Here is a 15,148-nt window from a genome sequence, read left to right on the forward strand (position 1 = left end):
GCAGCTCTATAAACTCACAAAGTGTCACATCCACAACACGTTGTGAGCTCATAGATTGACTCCATGGAGTATAAATCGGCATAAGTCTGACTGCCTGCTGTGGTCAGTTAGTAAACTAGTCCCGGGGTTGGATTTCATCTTCACATTGGTAGGCTAAATCAGTCAGTCTATGGTTCATGTCAGGCAGACCCCATGCCAGTCTAGGTGTCAGTAACAGTTTCACCACAAGGTGTCATGGTTTCCCTCCTGCAGAGACTGCGCTCCAGCCGGTGGGGCTATAGCAGCCAGTATGGTCCTATAGTGGAAGGCACATTCAGGATGGCTCAATGGCCAACAGGCACATTATCAGTAAAGACAGCACTGTCTCGTCTGTGTGTGTGTGTGTGTGTGTGTGTGTGTGTTAGATCTTGGGTCTCCAGCCCTGTATGAACTGTGTGATCTTGGTGACATGCAGTCGGCTCAGGTGGAAGTCATGTGACAGGATATCCTCAGTCAGCTGCACCAGAAGGCTGCCGTCGATTCGCTCCCTCTGGAACACGCCCACCGCCGCCTCCGATAGGCCGATGAAGCGCAGACAGGCGGACACCTCCTCCAGTGACAGCGCAGACAGGTCGGCAGGAGGGCGCCATGTGGGGTCGCTTGGAAGGGCAGCCGACTCTTCGGTGACCCCCGGTGAAGTCCCGCCCCCTTCGGCACCTCGGTAGGAATCGGACGCGGGGTTGGCTACGGGCTCGGGAGAGGGACAAGGCGATTGGCGGTTGAAAGGATTGAGCGCTCCAAAGGGAGCAAATCGGCTCTGAGGGGGAGGCGCCCTCAGCCGAGGCCCAGACGTATAGGAGTCCACCCACGACGGCTCCAACCAGGTGGCCTGCGCTGGCTGAGGATTGGCTGTGGTGTTAGCAGGGAGGGCAGGGATTGGCTCGGGGCTGGAGTGGGTGGCGTTAGGGGCGGGACAGTCAGCCCAGGAGCAGGGATAACAATACAGAGATGTGTCCGGAGATGGCAAACAGCTAGGGCACACAAGACATCATGGTTATGGTCACTGTCAGCCGGAAATCTCCATGTAATACTTTTCATTGCTTTTTCACTTTTTACCTGCTTTTTCTACCCAATTTTAGTCAGTATGTCAATTATTTCCTCCCCTCACACATTTGTGTGTTGTCACTGCTGTTGTATCTAACTCACCTGGGGAGCCCCCACCACGGACTCCCTCTGACAGGTGCCGCCCCAGCCCGTAGGATTAATATGTGCCCTCGAAAAAACCCACGGTGGATTCGAACCCCAAGACTCTGTGATAGCTACTTCGCCACCGCACCACCCGAGCACCTTATAATATAATATAAAACCACTGTGTGTGTGTGTGTGTGTGTGTGTGTGTGTGTGTGTGTGTGTGTGTGTGTGTGTGTGTGTGTGTGTGTGTGTGTGTGTGTGTGTGTGTGTGTGTGTGTGTGTGTGTGTGAGCGTGTGCGTGCGTGCGTGCGTGTGTGTGTGTGTGTGCTCACCTGTCCTGCAGGCCAGAGGAGTAGAAGGAGAGGTTTGGTCTGGGTGAAGTGGAGGCCTTGGGGAAGCGAGGGGGGACGGGGGGGCTGGGGACCGGACTGGGTCCCGAGCTGCCTTTAGAACAGCGAGGGGGGACGGGAGGGGCGATCAGGAACCGACACTCCTCTCTCACCTATGCCAACAAACACGTGTACACGCACATGCCAGCACACAAAAACACACAAATTCACGGACAAAAGTGTTTTTTTCGGGTAACATTTCACAGAAAGTTCAATGTGTGTGTGTGTATGTGTGTGTGTGTGTGTGTGTGTGTGTGTGTGCGTGCGTGCGTGCGTGCGTGCGTGCGTGCGTGCGTGCGTGCGTGCGTGCGTGCGTGCGTGCGTGCGTGCGTGCGGGCGTTCCGGTTGGGTAAATGTCAAACTTAATGACCTTTACACCTCAAACACACTCACCCACACTCTCAAGCTATTCACACAGCACACTCATACTGTACACATACACACAAGCACTTACAAACACTAACATAAAAAACACACACACACACACAAAACGTCCTGGCAGGCTAAATATCAGGGGATGAAGAAGACTCGATGTAACAGGCTATAATTCAAATCAACTACTTAAAAGACACAACCTCCCTCCCTCCCTCCCACACACACATGCGTACACACGTACATGTTCACACATACACACACGTAGACACACACGCAGGCAGGCAGGCAGGCAGGCAGGCAGGCAGGCAGGCAGGCAGGCAGGCAGGCAGACAGACAGACAGACAGACACACACACACACACCAACTCTATACTCGCCCAGCCAGCTCACATCAACGGTGGGGGAAAGTACTTATTTACTTAATAAATAACCTGCATTATAATCTCTAATTTTTAAATTGCTTGATTCAGCATTTAGATATTTGATATTCATCTGATCAGACACGCCCCTTCCTATACATACACACACACACACACACACACACACACACACACACACACACACACACACACACACACACATTTTAACCATGAGAGATTAATCGAAAACACCCGTCCTTGGTTCTGGTGACTCATACTGCCCTCCTAATAGGTGAGAGGGGTATATTTTTTTACTGTGAAATATCCCTTTAAAACAGGTGCCGTTTTAAGTGGTCAAGTGGTCCGCGTGCAGTTTCAGCGTTGCAACACTGAACACACCACTAGAAACCAAAGCTATAGGACGAAAATACCTGGAACCCAAATTGTATTTAATACATTAATAAATAGAAATTGACAAATTGTACACATTAACATTTTACTGTGTAGAATGGGTGCACTTTTAATCCCAATTACGCTGCCAAAGAAAGTGCTCAGATAAACTGAATTCACTTTTCCAACACTTAAACTGTCTATATATATATATATTTAGTATATCTACAGTCAGCTAAAACAATAACAGATCAAACTAATTTCTTTAACATCTGTGTTGTGAACCTAGATTTAATACACTAAATTGGAGCCAACATCACAAGCAGCAACTATGTACAGTATTATACTCGGCTGGCATATCATCAGACCGTCACCATAGAAATGTATACTACACACTGGAACGTTGTGGTCACAGCATACTGTATACCGTATATCTCTGCATGCCTGGCCGTGAGATGCTCGTGCGTTGCAATGTGTGCAGAGCTTTCTGTGTGTGGCAGCAGTTCCAGGAAACTCTCTGTGTGTGTGTGTGTGTGTGTGTGTGTGTGTGTGTGTGTGTGTGTGTGTGTGTGTGTGTGTGTGTGTGTGTGTGTGTGTGTGTGTGTGTGTGTGTGTGTGTGTGTGTGTGTGTGTGTGTGTCTGTATGCATGCGTATGTTTGTGTGGTCAGAGAGGTTTAAAAGCTGTAATGAATGAATAATTCAAGCCAGCCATCCTGACTTTTAACAACCGGATGCTGCCTGGTCAGACAACCAGGAGCAGGAAGAGAATGGAAGAAAGAGAGAGAGAGAGAGAGAGAGAGAGAGATAGGGAAACTCACAGCATCTGATTTGGGAGGTACGGGGGGTGGAGTGGACATCCTTGTCACCACGGTGCCCAGCGATCCATCCAGGGACGATGTAGAATGGAAAGAGATGAGGTTGGGCTCCTTCCCCAAGCCCTCCGTGTGATTCTGATTGGTCCAGAGCTCCTCATAGGGGATCTCCTCTGCGATCCTCACGTCGGCCTCCGTCGGCCACTCTGGCGTCACGTACTCCCGCTCCTCTTCCCCCGGCCCGTCCCCCAGCCCTTCGCCCAGCGAGTCCCTGCAGCGCCGCGGCAGGCCGTCCGTCACCCCGCCCCAGAGCGAGAGGCGTTGCAGCGCCTGCGGGACCAGCGAATCCTGCGCCGACACCACGCAGAGGCGGGACGAGGGGCCTGACCCGCCGCCCCGCCTCGGGCTCACGCACTCCTCCGTCACGCACTCCAACTCGGGCCGCGTCTCGCGCACGGCACGGGAATAGGCGTCCGGGTCGAAGGCGTGCCTCATCAGCAGGCTCTCCAGGGCGGCGGTGTAGACCGAGGCCTCGGCCGTGTTGAAGCGCGGCATGCAGCGCAGCAGCAGGAAGTGGGAGGGCGACACCTCGTGGCGCCCGCGCAGCACCATGCAGAGGACCACCGTCTTGCTGACGATGTTGAGCAGCTTGTAGCGGTGGCCCTCACGCACGGCGTGACGGTCGTACGGGTTGCGCGGCGGCCGCGAGGGCACCGACACGTTGACGGGCAGCCGCACACGCTCGATGATGCTGCGCACCGTATGCTCCGCTCCCAGCATGCCCTGCTCCAGTGGGGAGCGCGTGCAGAAGCGGCCGCGGCAGGCGAACGGCAGGCTTATGCTCTGATTGGTGCGGTGGTTCATGCAGACCAGGCAGGGAGTTTTACCTGCTGACACACAGGACGGTTAATGGAGGCACTCATACACAAACATACTCATGTACAAAGTAACCATCAAGTAAGGGTTCATTTGGTTCCATTTGTACACTCTCAGAGTTACAGACATATACTGTATGAGTCCTAACAATCAATAAGGGTCCCTCTGGGACACCCTCACGGACCCCTTGAGCCGGTCTCCAGACCCCACTTTGAGAACCACCGTTGTACATCAAGGTTAGATGCTCAGAGATAACTATACCTAACATAGCAGATGTAGAAGCTTACAATGCATCACAACATGACATATTGTGAGTTGTAGATCAGCTATTTTCAGCTAAATGATTTGGTGTAGAGGGGGAAAAGATAGATACAAATACACCCCTGGGGGAATATTATATATGGTATATATGTTTTTTGTTTATGGTTTATGTTTTGTTTTGTTCCCAAAGTTAAAAATGTATGGCAGAAAAGCACTTTCTGTGGACACAATTATTTCTATTCAGTGGGTTTGACAGGGCGCTTTAGGAAAAAGAAAATACATTTCCGGGACTTCAGGATTTCACCCAATCAGTTGACCCCGTATCCTGAATCCATACAGGATACAAGATAAACAAGTGAAATAAGAAACAAAGTACTCTCTGGAAGCAACTCACTCAATATAACATAAAACACATCTATTGACGCTACATTACACTTTACAATTACTATTACTAATAGTAATTCTTTAGAATTACTCTAGTCTACTTGGTCTACATGCATGTATGGAATGTAGCCATAGGCCTTACTTCTGGGGGTCTTTCCCAGGCGTCTCAGGAGCGCGCTCAGTCCAGTCCTCTCCCTGGAGGGCGTGGCACACAGAAGCTCCGCCTTCCCCATGAGTGACAGTTCGTCTCCTTCCTGCAGAGTGAAGCTGTAGGGTTCACTATCCTCGCTGAACTCTCCCGACACCACCTGCAACATGCTCACGCGCACATGCACGCACATGCATATACACACACAGACACAGACACAGACACACACACACACACACACACACACACACACACACACACACACACACACACACAGCACATCTCAACTAGTAGACTCAAGATATAGTCCTTTAATTCTACCAGTGGCCTCAACATAAGTATATTCAATTCGCAACCCCACCAATGTGAAAAAGACTGGTCTCTGCAGGAGTGTAGTTGGCAAACACAATTGACAGATTTGTTGATGAACTCAACTAGTGATACGTAGCCTGCGAGTTAGTTCAGTCAGCATTAACACTCTTGTGCATTACTATGTGGGTGTATAGAGCGTCGCAGTCACGCCCCCTTTCATGACGACGACAGGCCCAGGAAATAATTCCCCATGCATTTTTCCCATAGACATCAAAAAGTATTTATTTAAAGATCTGTAAGCCTCGAACAAAGCCAACTCGGATCGTGACAAATCATGACAATAAACACATTTTTTTGGGCCGAACAAATAATTAGAAAAAATAAATAAAGGGCAGGGTACAACACTTGAAATGTCTATGGGCAAAATGCATGGGGAATTATTTCCTGGGCCTGGCGTCGTCATGAAAGGGGGCGGGACTGCGACGCTCTATACAGTGCAAGTCCCATACATCATACGCTGACGTGGCGATCAGCTGACCAATTGGGCGGGTTACTTAAGCTCACCTAAGTCGGTGTTCTTTCTGTGTTCCTTCTGCACATGTATGGGCATCCCTGGTTTGTTGTTATGTTCTGTTTTCTCCCACTGCCACCCCAGCACCACCAGTGGGGCTCTGCTATTAGTTCTGTTCCCCATGGGCGGTTGTTATTGTATATCTATTTCCCTGCTCGTAATGGTTCATGATAGTGATGGTTATCTATCTAATTGAGCAGGGAGAAAAATTCAGCAGAGCCTGCCCTGAACGCCAAGATATTGGTTCATTGTATTTGTGAGTTATTTGACTGAAATAGATTAGTTGACAAATTCAGTGTTGAAATGAAAATTAATCTTTGCATAGAAAGGTAAAGCCTAGTACATGCACTTGAGTGCCGGTGTCACACAAGCTCCACAAGCTCACAGACGTTGGAGATGGGCTATTTTCGATGTTCTACACACCCACAACATATTGAGACTGCAGCTGAGTATTATTATATCAGGGAAACAGTGTGAGAGCAAACCTTGACGCTGAAGGTGATGGTTTCCATGACAAAGACCCGGTCGGGGAACGCCCCTGCAACTTCCTCCACACTGGAGAAGAACTGGACCGGATCTCTGATGTCCCTGTCCTCGTCAAGGAGCTTGAACCTCCCTGTGGAGAGGAGAGGAGAGGGTTAAGTTGTTTCCTTGCTTTCTTTCTGTCTTTGTTTAATTTGTTCTCTCTCTCTCTTTGTGTTTGTTTCTTGTTTTTTTCCCTTTCTTCCTGTTTGTATTATCAACCCTCCTAACTTAAACACACACACACACACACACACACACACACACACACACACACACACACACACACACACACACACACACACACACACACACACACACACACACACACACACACACACACACACACACACACACACGGGTGGGGGGCACAAGTTTCACCTCAGTGACCTACGACCTGGCTCTCTGTCAGTCAATTGACAGCTGATGGTGGTTGGCATGGCAACCAATAAAGGACCCCCATTCTTACGCAGAGCAGAGACACATCACCATGGCGACACTCACACACACACAACCCCCCCCCCCCCCCCCCCCCATCCGTAAATCTTACACACTTCTGCTCTCTCTGCCCCTCTCTCTCTCTCTCTCTGCCTCTCTCTCTCTCTCTCTGATCCAAGTATTCCGGATAAGGAAAGGAAGCAGTAGCACTCATTCCAAGTGTCTCTGTGTTTGCGTCTGTTTTATGTTGTGTGTGTGTGTGTGTGTGGGATGCAGCGAGTGAGACCTGTGGCGTGCATGCGTGCGTGTGTGTGAGAAAGAGATCAGAAAGGTTTTTTTTCCCAGTCTGGCAGGCCAAGCAGAATAATAAGCGCCAGGCCAACATGTCCACATTCCTCCCCTCCTCTCCTCTCCTCTCCTCTCCTCTCCTCTCCTCTCCTCTCCTCTCCTCTCCTCTCCTCTCCTCTCCTCTCCTCTCCTCCCGTTCAAACTGCACTGAGGATAAGGAGCCACTTCCACCTCAAACAACAAGAGTGGTGCTACATTTCAACAGGCCCCCCACCGACAGCAGCCAAGGCGCAAGGTGACTGAACGGAACGCTTCACCAGCCAATAAAAACAAACCAAATGCTAAATTATAGCAGACCTATCCTGTCACGCTTAGGCAATGTCTGCCGAACGTACAAATCGGACAGCAAAGGCCAACATTCAACATCGTTTAGCAAGACGTCTTCCTGCAAACAACAATGGACCTTCAAATATGAGAACAATATTTAGGCTCATATTGGTTGGCTCCAGGAGCACTATAACTATATGGTTCACCATTGTATATTTTTGAGCGGTGCCTCTGCTCCATTACGGAGCTATGTCCGTATGTCCGTATGTCTGTCTCTGTGTCTGTATGTCCGAGCACGGAAAGCTGCAACACCTAAAGTGGCCAGTAGAGTACAGCACAGAGTAAAGTGGCACAGAGTACACTACAGTACGAGCCCTAGGCCGTTCCTGGGGCTCTGTATGTTCCGGGGACCCCCACATCGTAACTCCGTCATTTCTCGACCATTTCGGACGCGGGGCGGCTCGCCGAAAACGGGCCAGCACCCTGGGCGCGTTCCTGGGGGTCTGGATGTTCCGGGGACCCCCGCACAGTACACTACAATACAGTACAGTACAGAGCACAGTAGAGTACAGTAACTATAACAATATATATAGTAGGTGTGAACTCTGCCATTCACTTGACTTTTAAAACTATGTTTTTATAGTTATAGTTATAGTGCTCTGTGTGAATGGCCCTTAATTAGAGTTAACCATGTGAACCACATCCCTATTCTTCTGGACGCGGAATTATAGGCGAACAATGATCAAAAATTGCAGACACACTATTTTGGCAAAGAGAAAAAAGGCGTGGGGCAAGGATAAAGCCTTAAGGGACTCCAGTCAATGAAGTAGCCTAGGGTTTAATTGGTTAAAATAATACTAAGGATTTTATTGTCTATGGGTGTTGGTTCCCCTTCACTTGGGTGTTCGAGGGTGTACTTACTTACCTCAGTGGATCATTCAGCTGTTCTGTTTTTCATCTAACCTTCAGTCATCCGCTACTCATTCAGGAGTGATGGGGAGAGAGACAGAGGGGGGGGGGGACATCCTGTTGTCTATCCCAGGGGGAACCTATATTGCTCTCCTCCTAAGCCTATTTGTACTTCCTGTATGACATCATCAAGCAGACGTTAGCTCATCTACGATGATTCCGCAAACACACTAGCTCATTCGTCATCCTGTAAAGAGAGATCAAAGCAATCCAAATTGATTCATTTTTCCTGTTTATATATAGGATGTGTTCTCAATGTATCGAGTGTACCGCTTAACGGTACGAACGATGACAGACTGCCATCACGTGCGACTACAGCACACAGCAGCGAGGAAGAAGCTGATGTGGACGGATCTACTGTTACCGCCATGATTCACAAGAGCAATAGGGATCAGGACTTTCATTTAACTATCTCCTACAGGTGGTTGACTGGGAATCGGAAGGTTCCCGGTTCGATCCTGACTCCTGTTTGTATCACGTTAAAGTACATTGCCCCCTAAATTCTCCTCGGGCGCTGCTCATTGCACTTAATAGTTAGGATGGGTTCAATGCAGAGGACAAATTCCAGGTCGGCCCACTGTATGTCCAAAGGTACTTTGGACAATGAAACTTTCCATTCCCTTCCTTCCACAAACAAATCAGGTCTTCCAGCGTGACAGACCTGGTGGCCATGATACAACCTACTCCTTTTGAAAGACACTCAAAATAAATAGATAACATTTCATCCACAAACACAAGATATTCACTGAAACAACCTCAGAATAGGATTGTTCCCACACTATGACACTACATTGTAATTGTACTACTCTATATGACAATGAATAAAGAGCAGCTATGTTAAAATAAACAACTCCAATAACATCCTACAGGCCTAATAACAGCAAAATCTTTGTTGTTGCTGTTGTATACACTAAATCCAATAAGAATCTGTTACATTAAGAGAGCATCCACAAGATCGGTCAACTAATACAGGTTAGGTAATTTGAAATGGCCCTAGATTGGAATTTCAGTTAAAATGTCAATAATGCAAGTTCTACAATGACCCTGATCTCAACTTCACCCCCACCCCCCCTCAGCGGTCCAGGCACCTTGGCTGGTAATCCAGTCTGGCAGTGTGCCGCGGGTTCGACTCCCGATCCCGACGGCCTTTACTGCATGTCACCCCCCCATCTCTCTCCCCATTTCCTGTCAGCCTACTGTCTATCCCTCCATAAAAAATAAAAAATAAAATAAAGGCGAAAGCCACAAAAAAACATCCCCCTGACCATCCGGTCCTTGAGACATCTTTCATTATTCTGATTACTGAGCCGAGGAAGGCTCAGACACAGCAGTCGGGGGTGACATCAGCGCTCCCATCAAAAGAGGAAGCAGCGGAGCGGAGGCATTAGGATCCTGTTACACAGGGAGCGACGCTACTGGATGGACACTTGGAACAATGGGAATGTGATGGGGACGAAGCCCTGGTGAGGTAACGCTGGCTGGGTCCATTGATGACCAGGAGGCACTTAGAGGACAAGCTCAGTGGCTTGGATTGGATGAGAGTCAGGTAAGGTCACGCACCATGGCTGCCAGTGGGTGGATGCCTGGGAAAAAACAGTGGCCGGAGGTGTGTGTGTGTGTGTGTGTGTGTGTGTGTGTGTGTGTGTGTGTGTGTGTGTGTGTGTGTGTGTGTGTGTGTGTGTGTGTGTGTGTGTGTGTGTGTGTGTGTTGTGACAGACAGCACCCACTATGCTGTCAAATCTGTCTGCTCTTGTAAAGACAAATTCCACACGAGAAGCAGACAGCAGTACAAGTTTGACCTAATCAGCATGTTTTTGAATGTGTTGCTATTTCACTTCATGCTATCTTAGAAAAAAAACAAGAGAAAAACATCTAAAAAGCGCTGCTAGCATAGCAGCCGTGCTGCTATACACTGGAAACCCACCCAAACAAAGCGTGGCCAAACCTGGGATGTCTGGTTATGGTTAATGCATTTCAATGAGAATGCATGTGGGAAAAGGTAAATCTTTTGTCCGTGCGCGGCCGGTCATTCATTCATTAACATGGGAGTGGGGAAAAGCGTTGTCGCGTGCCCTGTGGTTTTCAAGGGTTACTCGCAACTGGAAATGTTGGCTGGAGGGTGGCTCTAGTGGAAAGGCTGTGGGGTCACCAAAATGCACAGCAAAACCCATGACAATACAGTCAGTAGTTTTCAAGTTATCTTGTTTGGAACCAAAATGTTGGACAGAGCGCCCTTTAGAGCCCCGAGTGCATAACAGTATGTATGTGATGTGTGCGTGTGTGTCTGCATGTGCATGTGTGTATTCACCCTGGTACTGCAGTGGGATGTCTATCTTGGGTCCTATGACATAGTGTCCCTCCTCCAGGCTGTGGGCTGTCACCGTGGTCCACTGTCGACAGGAATGCAATAGAACCACATCTTCCTCTGTGAGACCCTCCACACACTCACCTGGAACACACGCAAACAATTAAAAGAGAAATGGGTTACACTCACGGTAACCCCGTATGGTAACCCTTGCTTGCGTGTAACCGTTACACGCAAGCAACAGACACGGACAAGTGACCTTAAAATGACATTTTCTAATCCTATACGGTGATAATTAAATCTATGGAAAACACAAATACAATACACAGAGACCCAGGGTTATACAAAATATATTTACATAGATAACAGATGTACATTCCCCAAACCCTGTAAAGGGCACACTCACACAACAAACCCAACTGCTGTTCTAACCCCACCCCCTACTGTCAACATACAAGCACACAGACACAAACACAGAACACAGACACTGCAATACCGCAACGTGACACACACACACACACACACACACACACACACACACACACACACACACACACACACACACACACACACACACACACACACACACACACACACACACACACACACACACACACACACACACAGTATTCAGTCTGTTGGGACTAGGTAATTACCCCTATCAGTGATGGCTCTCCACCCCTAACCTGCTCATGAGGACCCCGCTATCTGGCAACCTCCTATTAGACGACAATGCGTGGTGTGTGCGCGCACACACCCACACACACGCACACACGAGGGCCCTTTCCAGCTTCCACTAAAGCCATCATGTAGCACAGTAGCATTGATTTCTGCTGAGAGCACAATGGCACAATTCAATCACATCACACACATCACACACACACACACACACACACACACACACACACACACACACACACACACACACACACACACACACACTTCTGAATAAGTGAAAAATGGTAGTGGACATCTGGGCTGGGGACACAGTCAAGCTTGACAGAAACAGGATTGCTGATGAGAGGTCAGAAATATTTATTTCTGCCTTGTGACAGTGACAGTGGTGGAGTGCTTAATCAAAAAATGGTCTTTTGCCTTTTTCCACTGCTGTTTGGATACCCGGAGTGTGTTACCTGTTGCAACTTGCACTAAAACCTTTAGCGGCATCTTTAAATCAATGAGCTTTGAACATAAAGCCATATTTGCAGGGTATTGTCTACTTTTAATTTGTATTATTCTATTATTATTATTATTATTAATCTGTGGATTTTGTGAAACTTGACAGGAAATAATGTCCAACCATTACAACGAAAACAGGGCAAATGGCTGGGCAGAACATTGATGCGTTGGTTCAATGATGCTTTTGATGAGGTGATTTCCACAATAGCAATCCATAATGGGTTATAGTTTCCATAAGATATTCAAATACCTGCTGGACAGGGAACTTTTATACCAGAAAGAATTGTCAGTCATTTATTTATTTACTAGACTACATCTCATCTTGCTTTTGGTTGGTGATACTTTCCTACCATGCGTTGCTGTTGCTGACAGGACGTTATAAACGAAACGAAATAGTCATAAATAGTCAGATGAATAGGCAATATAGGGCATAATATCCAGAAATTGATGATGGCATCACATTGTAAATAAATAACCTCCATGGGGCTGACTGCTTGTGCTAACAACTAGTCATCTGTAGGATAAACGAAGTCCGGTTAATGAACACCCACTCTCTCTCCTATTGCACACGCACGCACGCCAAATCGTGGTGCGTATTGTTGGGAACCGTGACAGGGTGCGCGCTCGTGTTCAGTGGGAATGTAGGAAACTTGAATGTTTCCTCTTCGCCGCTCGTTAGTATTCAGAACATTCACCGACAGATTACATCATTTACATATGAAAAGAATTGAGCAGCACTTCAGCAACACAACAGGCACTTTGTGGCTTTCTGGGCAGCCTATAACAACTTTGTCCATGACACCCAAGAATAAAGAACAAATGCATTTTCGGAGAGCATAGCCTACTACATAAGCATTATTAAATGTAAAGGGTGAGTTGATATAAAGTTTTGAAGGAGATTTTCTGTGCAACTCTATTCTAGTTAGTAGTTTTTGACAGTAGTTTAACGAGTAACGGGTCTATGCGTCTGTGCGTAAACAAGGACGGCGATACAACGGATCTAAAACAGGCGATTGTTTAGGATGCAACAGCCCTAAAGTTGTGACGTTCGGGTCGTATCTCCGTGGGAAAATAGAGAAAGAAAACCACTCAGAAAGCTCCGCTCTTCTTCTTACCGTGGGCGAGACGGACCAATGTGGGCAGACGGAACTTGCTGACCACCGCGTCTAGCGGCAGAGCCAACGGGCTCCACGATATCTCCGAAAGGCTCGCCGACAACTTGTCCATCCTCTCGGGTCATAGTGGTTTCACGGGCTCGCAGTACCAGAGACTTCCAGAGCCGGTGGCGGAGTCCGTGGGGCCGATGGTGTTAGAAGGGCACAGAGTCTCGCCATGTTTGAATAGATAGGGTGTGCATTGCATGCAGTGCACGCAGGCTCTCGCGGGGGCGGAGGGAACGCAAACCCTCTCTCTCTCTCTCTAGTCTCTCTCTCTCTGTCCCCGTGGATCCGCCGACACCTCCTCTCCTCCTCTCTCTCTGTCTGGAGGCTGGCCCTCCTCCAGTCAGAGCAGCGAACAGACCGGAGGAAACGTCCTAGTTGGGGAATGGTCTGGCTCTCTCTGGACCATGAGCGCACCCTGCCCCTGGCCCTCTATCAATGGTTCCCAAACGGTGGGGTTGGGACCCCCATGTCATCAAATGATTTTGGGACTCAGATGATTAGCTTGTGCAACATTGTTAATTCTCTCAGTCAACAGTAAGCAAACCAACATACAGAGTGTATATGGGTAGGGTAAGCTATCTATTCATTGACAATTTAAGGAATATTTAAGACCTTTTAAATACAAATAAATAATACTAAATAAATACATTAATAATGAGACTATTATTACGTCAAAAGTAACCAACCTATATATAAAATGCTCAACCATTGGCTAAATTGTCAAAAAATAAAGTGGCAAAAACATTAAAAATAGCCGATCTACAAGCTCAGTCAAAGCCTCGAGTCAAACTAATGTAATGTGGTAGTAGGCTTATGCCATCAACTCCTACAATTACAAGTGCTTGTCAGGGTGTGGGACTGCGGGCGGCCAGTTCTGATTATTTGGGGTTCATGGCCTGGAAATGAATGTTTGCGAAACCAGACCTTGCTATAGACCAGTGGTTCTCAAAGTGAGATGGAGGAACCCCTCATGGGCCCAGGGGTCCTCAAAGTGAGATGGAGGAACCCCTGGGCCCAGGGGTTCTCAAAGTGAGATGGAGGAACCCCTGGGCCCAGGGGTTCTCAAAGTGAGATGGAGGATCCCCTGGGCCCAGGGGTCCTCAAAGTGAGATGGAGGAACCCCTGGGCCCAGGGGTCCTCAAAGTGAGATGGAGGAACCCCTGGGCCCAGGGGTCCTCAAAGTGAGATGGAGGAACCCCTCATGGGCCCAGTGGTTCTCAAAGTGAGATGGAGGAACCCCTCATGGGCCCAGGGGTCCTCAAAGTGAGATGGAGGAACCCCTGGGCCCAGGGGTTCTCAAAGTGAGATGGAGGATCCCCTGGGCCCAGGGGTCCTCAAAGTGAGATGGAGGAACCCCTGGGCCCAGGGGTCCTCAAAGTGAGATGGAGGAACCCCTGGGCCCAGGGGTTCTCAAAGTGAGATGGAGGATCCCCTGGGCCCAGGGGTCCTCAAAGTGAGATGGAGGAACCCCTGGGCCCAGGGGTCCTCAAAGTGAGATGGAGGAACCCCTGGGCCCAGTGGTTCTCAAAGTGAGATGGAGGATCCCCTGGGCCCATAGATAGATAGATAGAATACTTTATTGGCAGTTTAAGAAAATGACAGAAAATGACATCATTTTAAAAAACGCCAAATGGACTTAGACACAAAAAAGCCTTGGCTTGTTTCCATTGTGGTCCACTTTGAAACATGAAACTATACACAAACATACTGTACAAACAAAACAACCATGGAACATATAATAAATAATCCTTATATATAAGGCTGGGAGCTATATACATAGGACAAGAGGTACCCTGAGAGAATAGTCCAGAGCATGGGAGATGGGCTATCCAGGGTCGGAAGCTAACTATGACCAGTTAGTGTGTAGATGGAGCCATGATTTCAGGTCTTTCCTAAATCTTGCAATAGAA

The 15,148-nt window shown here is 48.3% G+C and overlaps 1 protein-coding gene across 1 annotated transcript; it reads right to left on the bottom strand.

The window, feature by feature from the left end:
• Positions 1-400: 400 nt before the first annotated feature.
• On the bottom strand, positions 401-13,322 carry gareml (GRB2 associated, regulator of MAPK1-like; the record flags this gene model as incomplete). The annotated part of the gene is made up of 7 exons (XM_079525453.1): positions 13,191-13,322; positions 10,900-11,040; positions 6,533-6,663; positions 5,159-5,324; positions 3,502-4,382; positions 1,503-1,672; positions 401-1,010 (listed from the first exon to the last, which is right to left on the bottom strand). Exons 1-7 carry the CDS (start codon positions 13,300-13,302, stop codon positions 401-403), a joined length of 2,211 nt encoding a protein of 736 aa, XP_079381579.1. The 5' UTR covers positions 13,303-13,322.
• Positions 13,323-15,148: the final 1,826 nt, after the last annotated feature.

This window comes from Electrona antarctica (genome assembly GCF_951216825.1).
Source record: "Electrona antarctica genome assembly, chromosome: 17".
Lineage (NCBI taxonomy): Eukaryota > Metazoa > Chordata > Actinopteri > Myctophiformes > Myctophidae > Electrona > Electrona antarctica.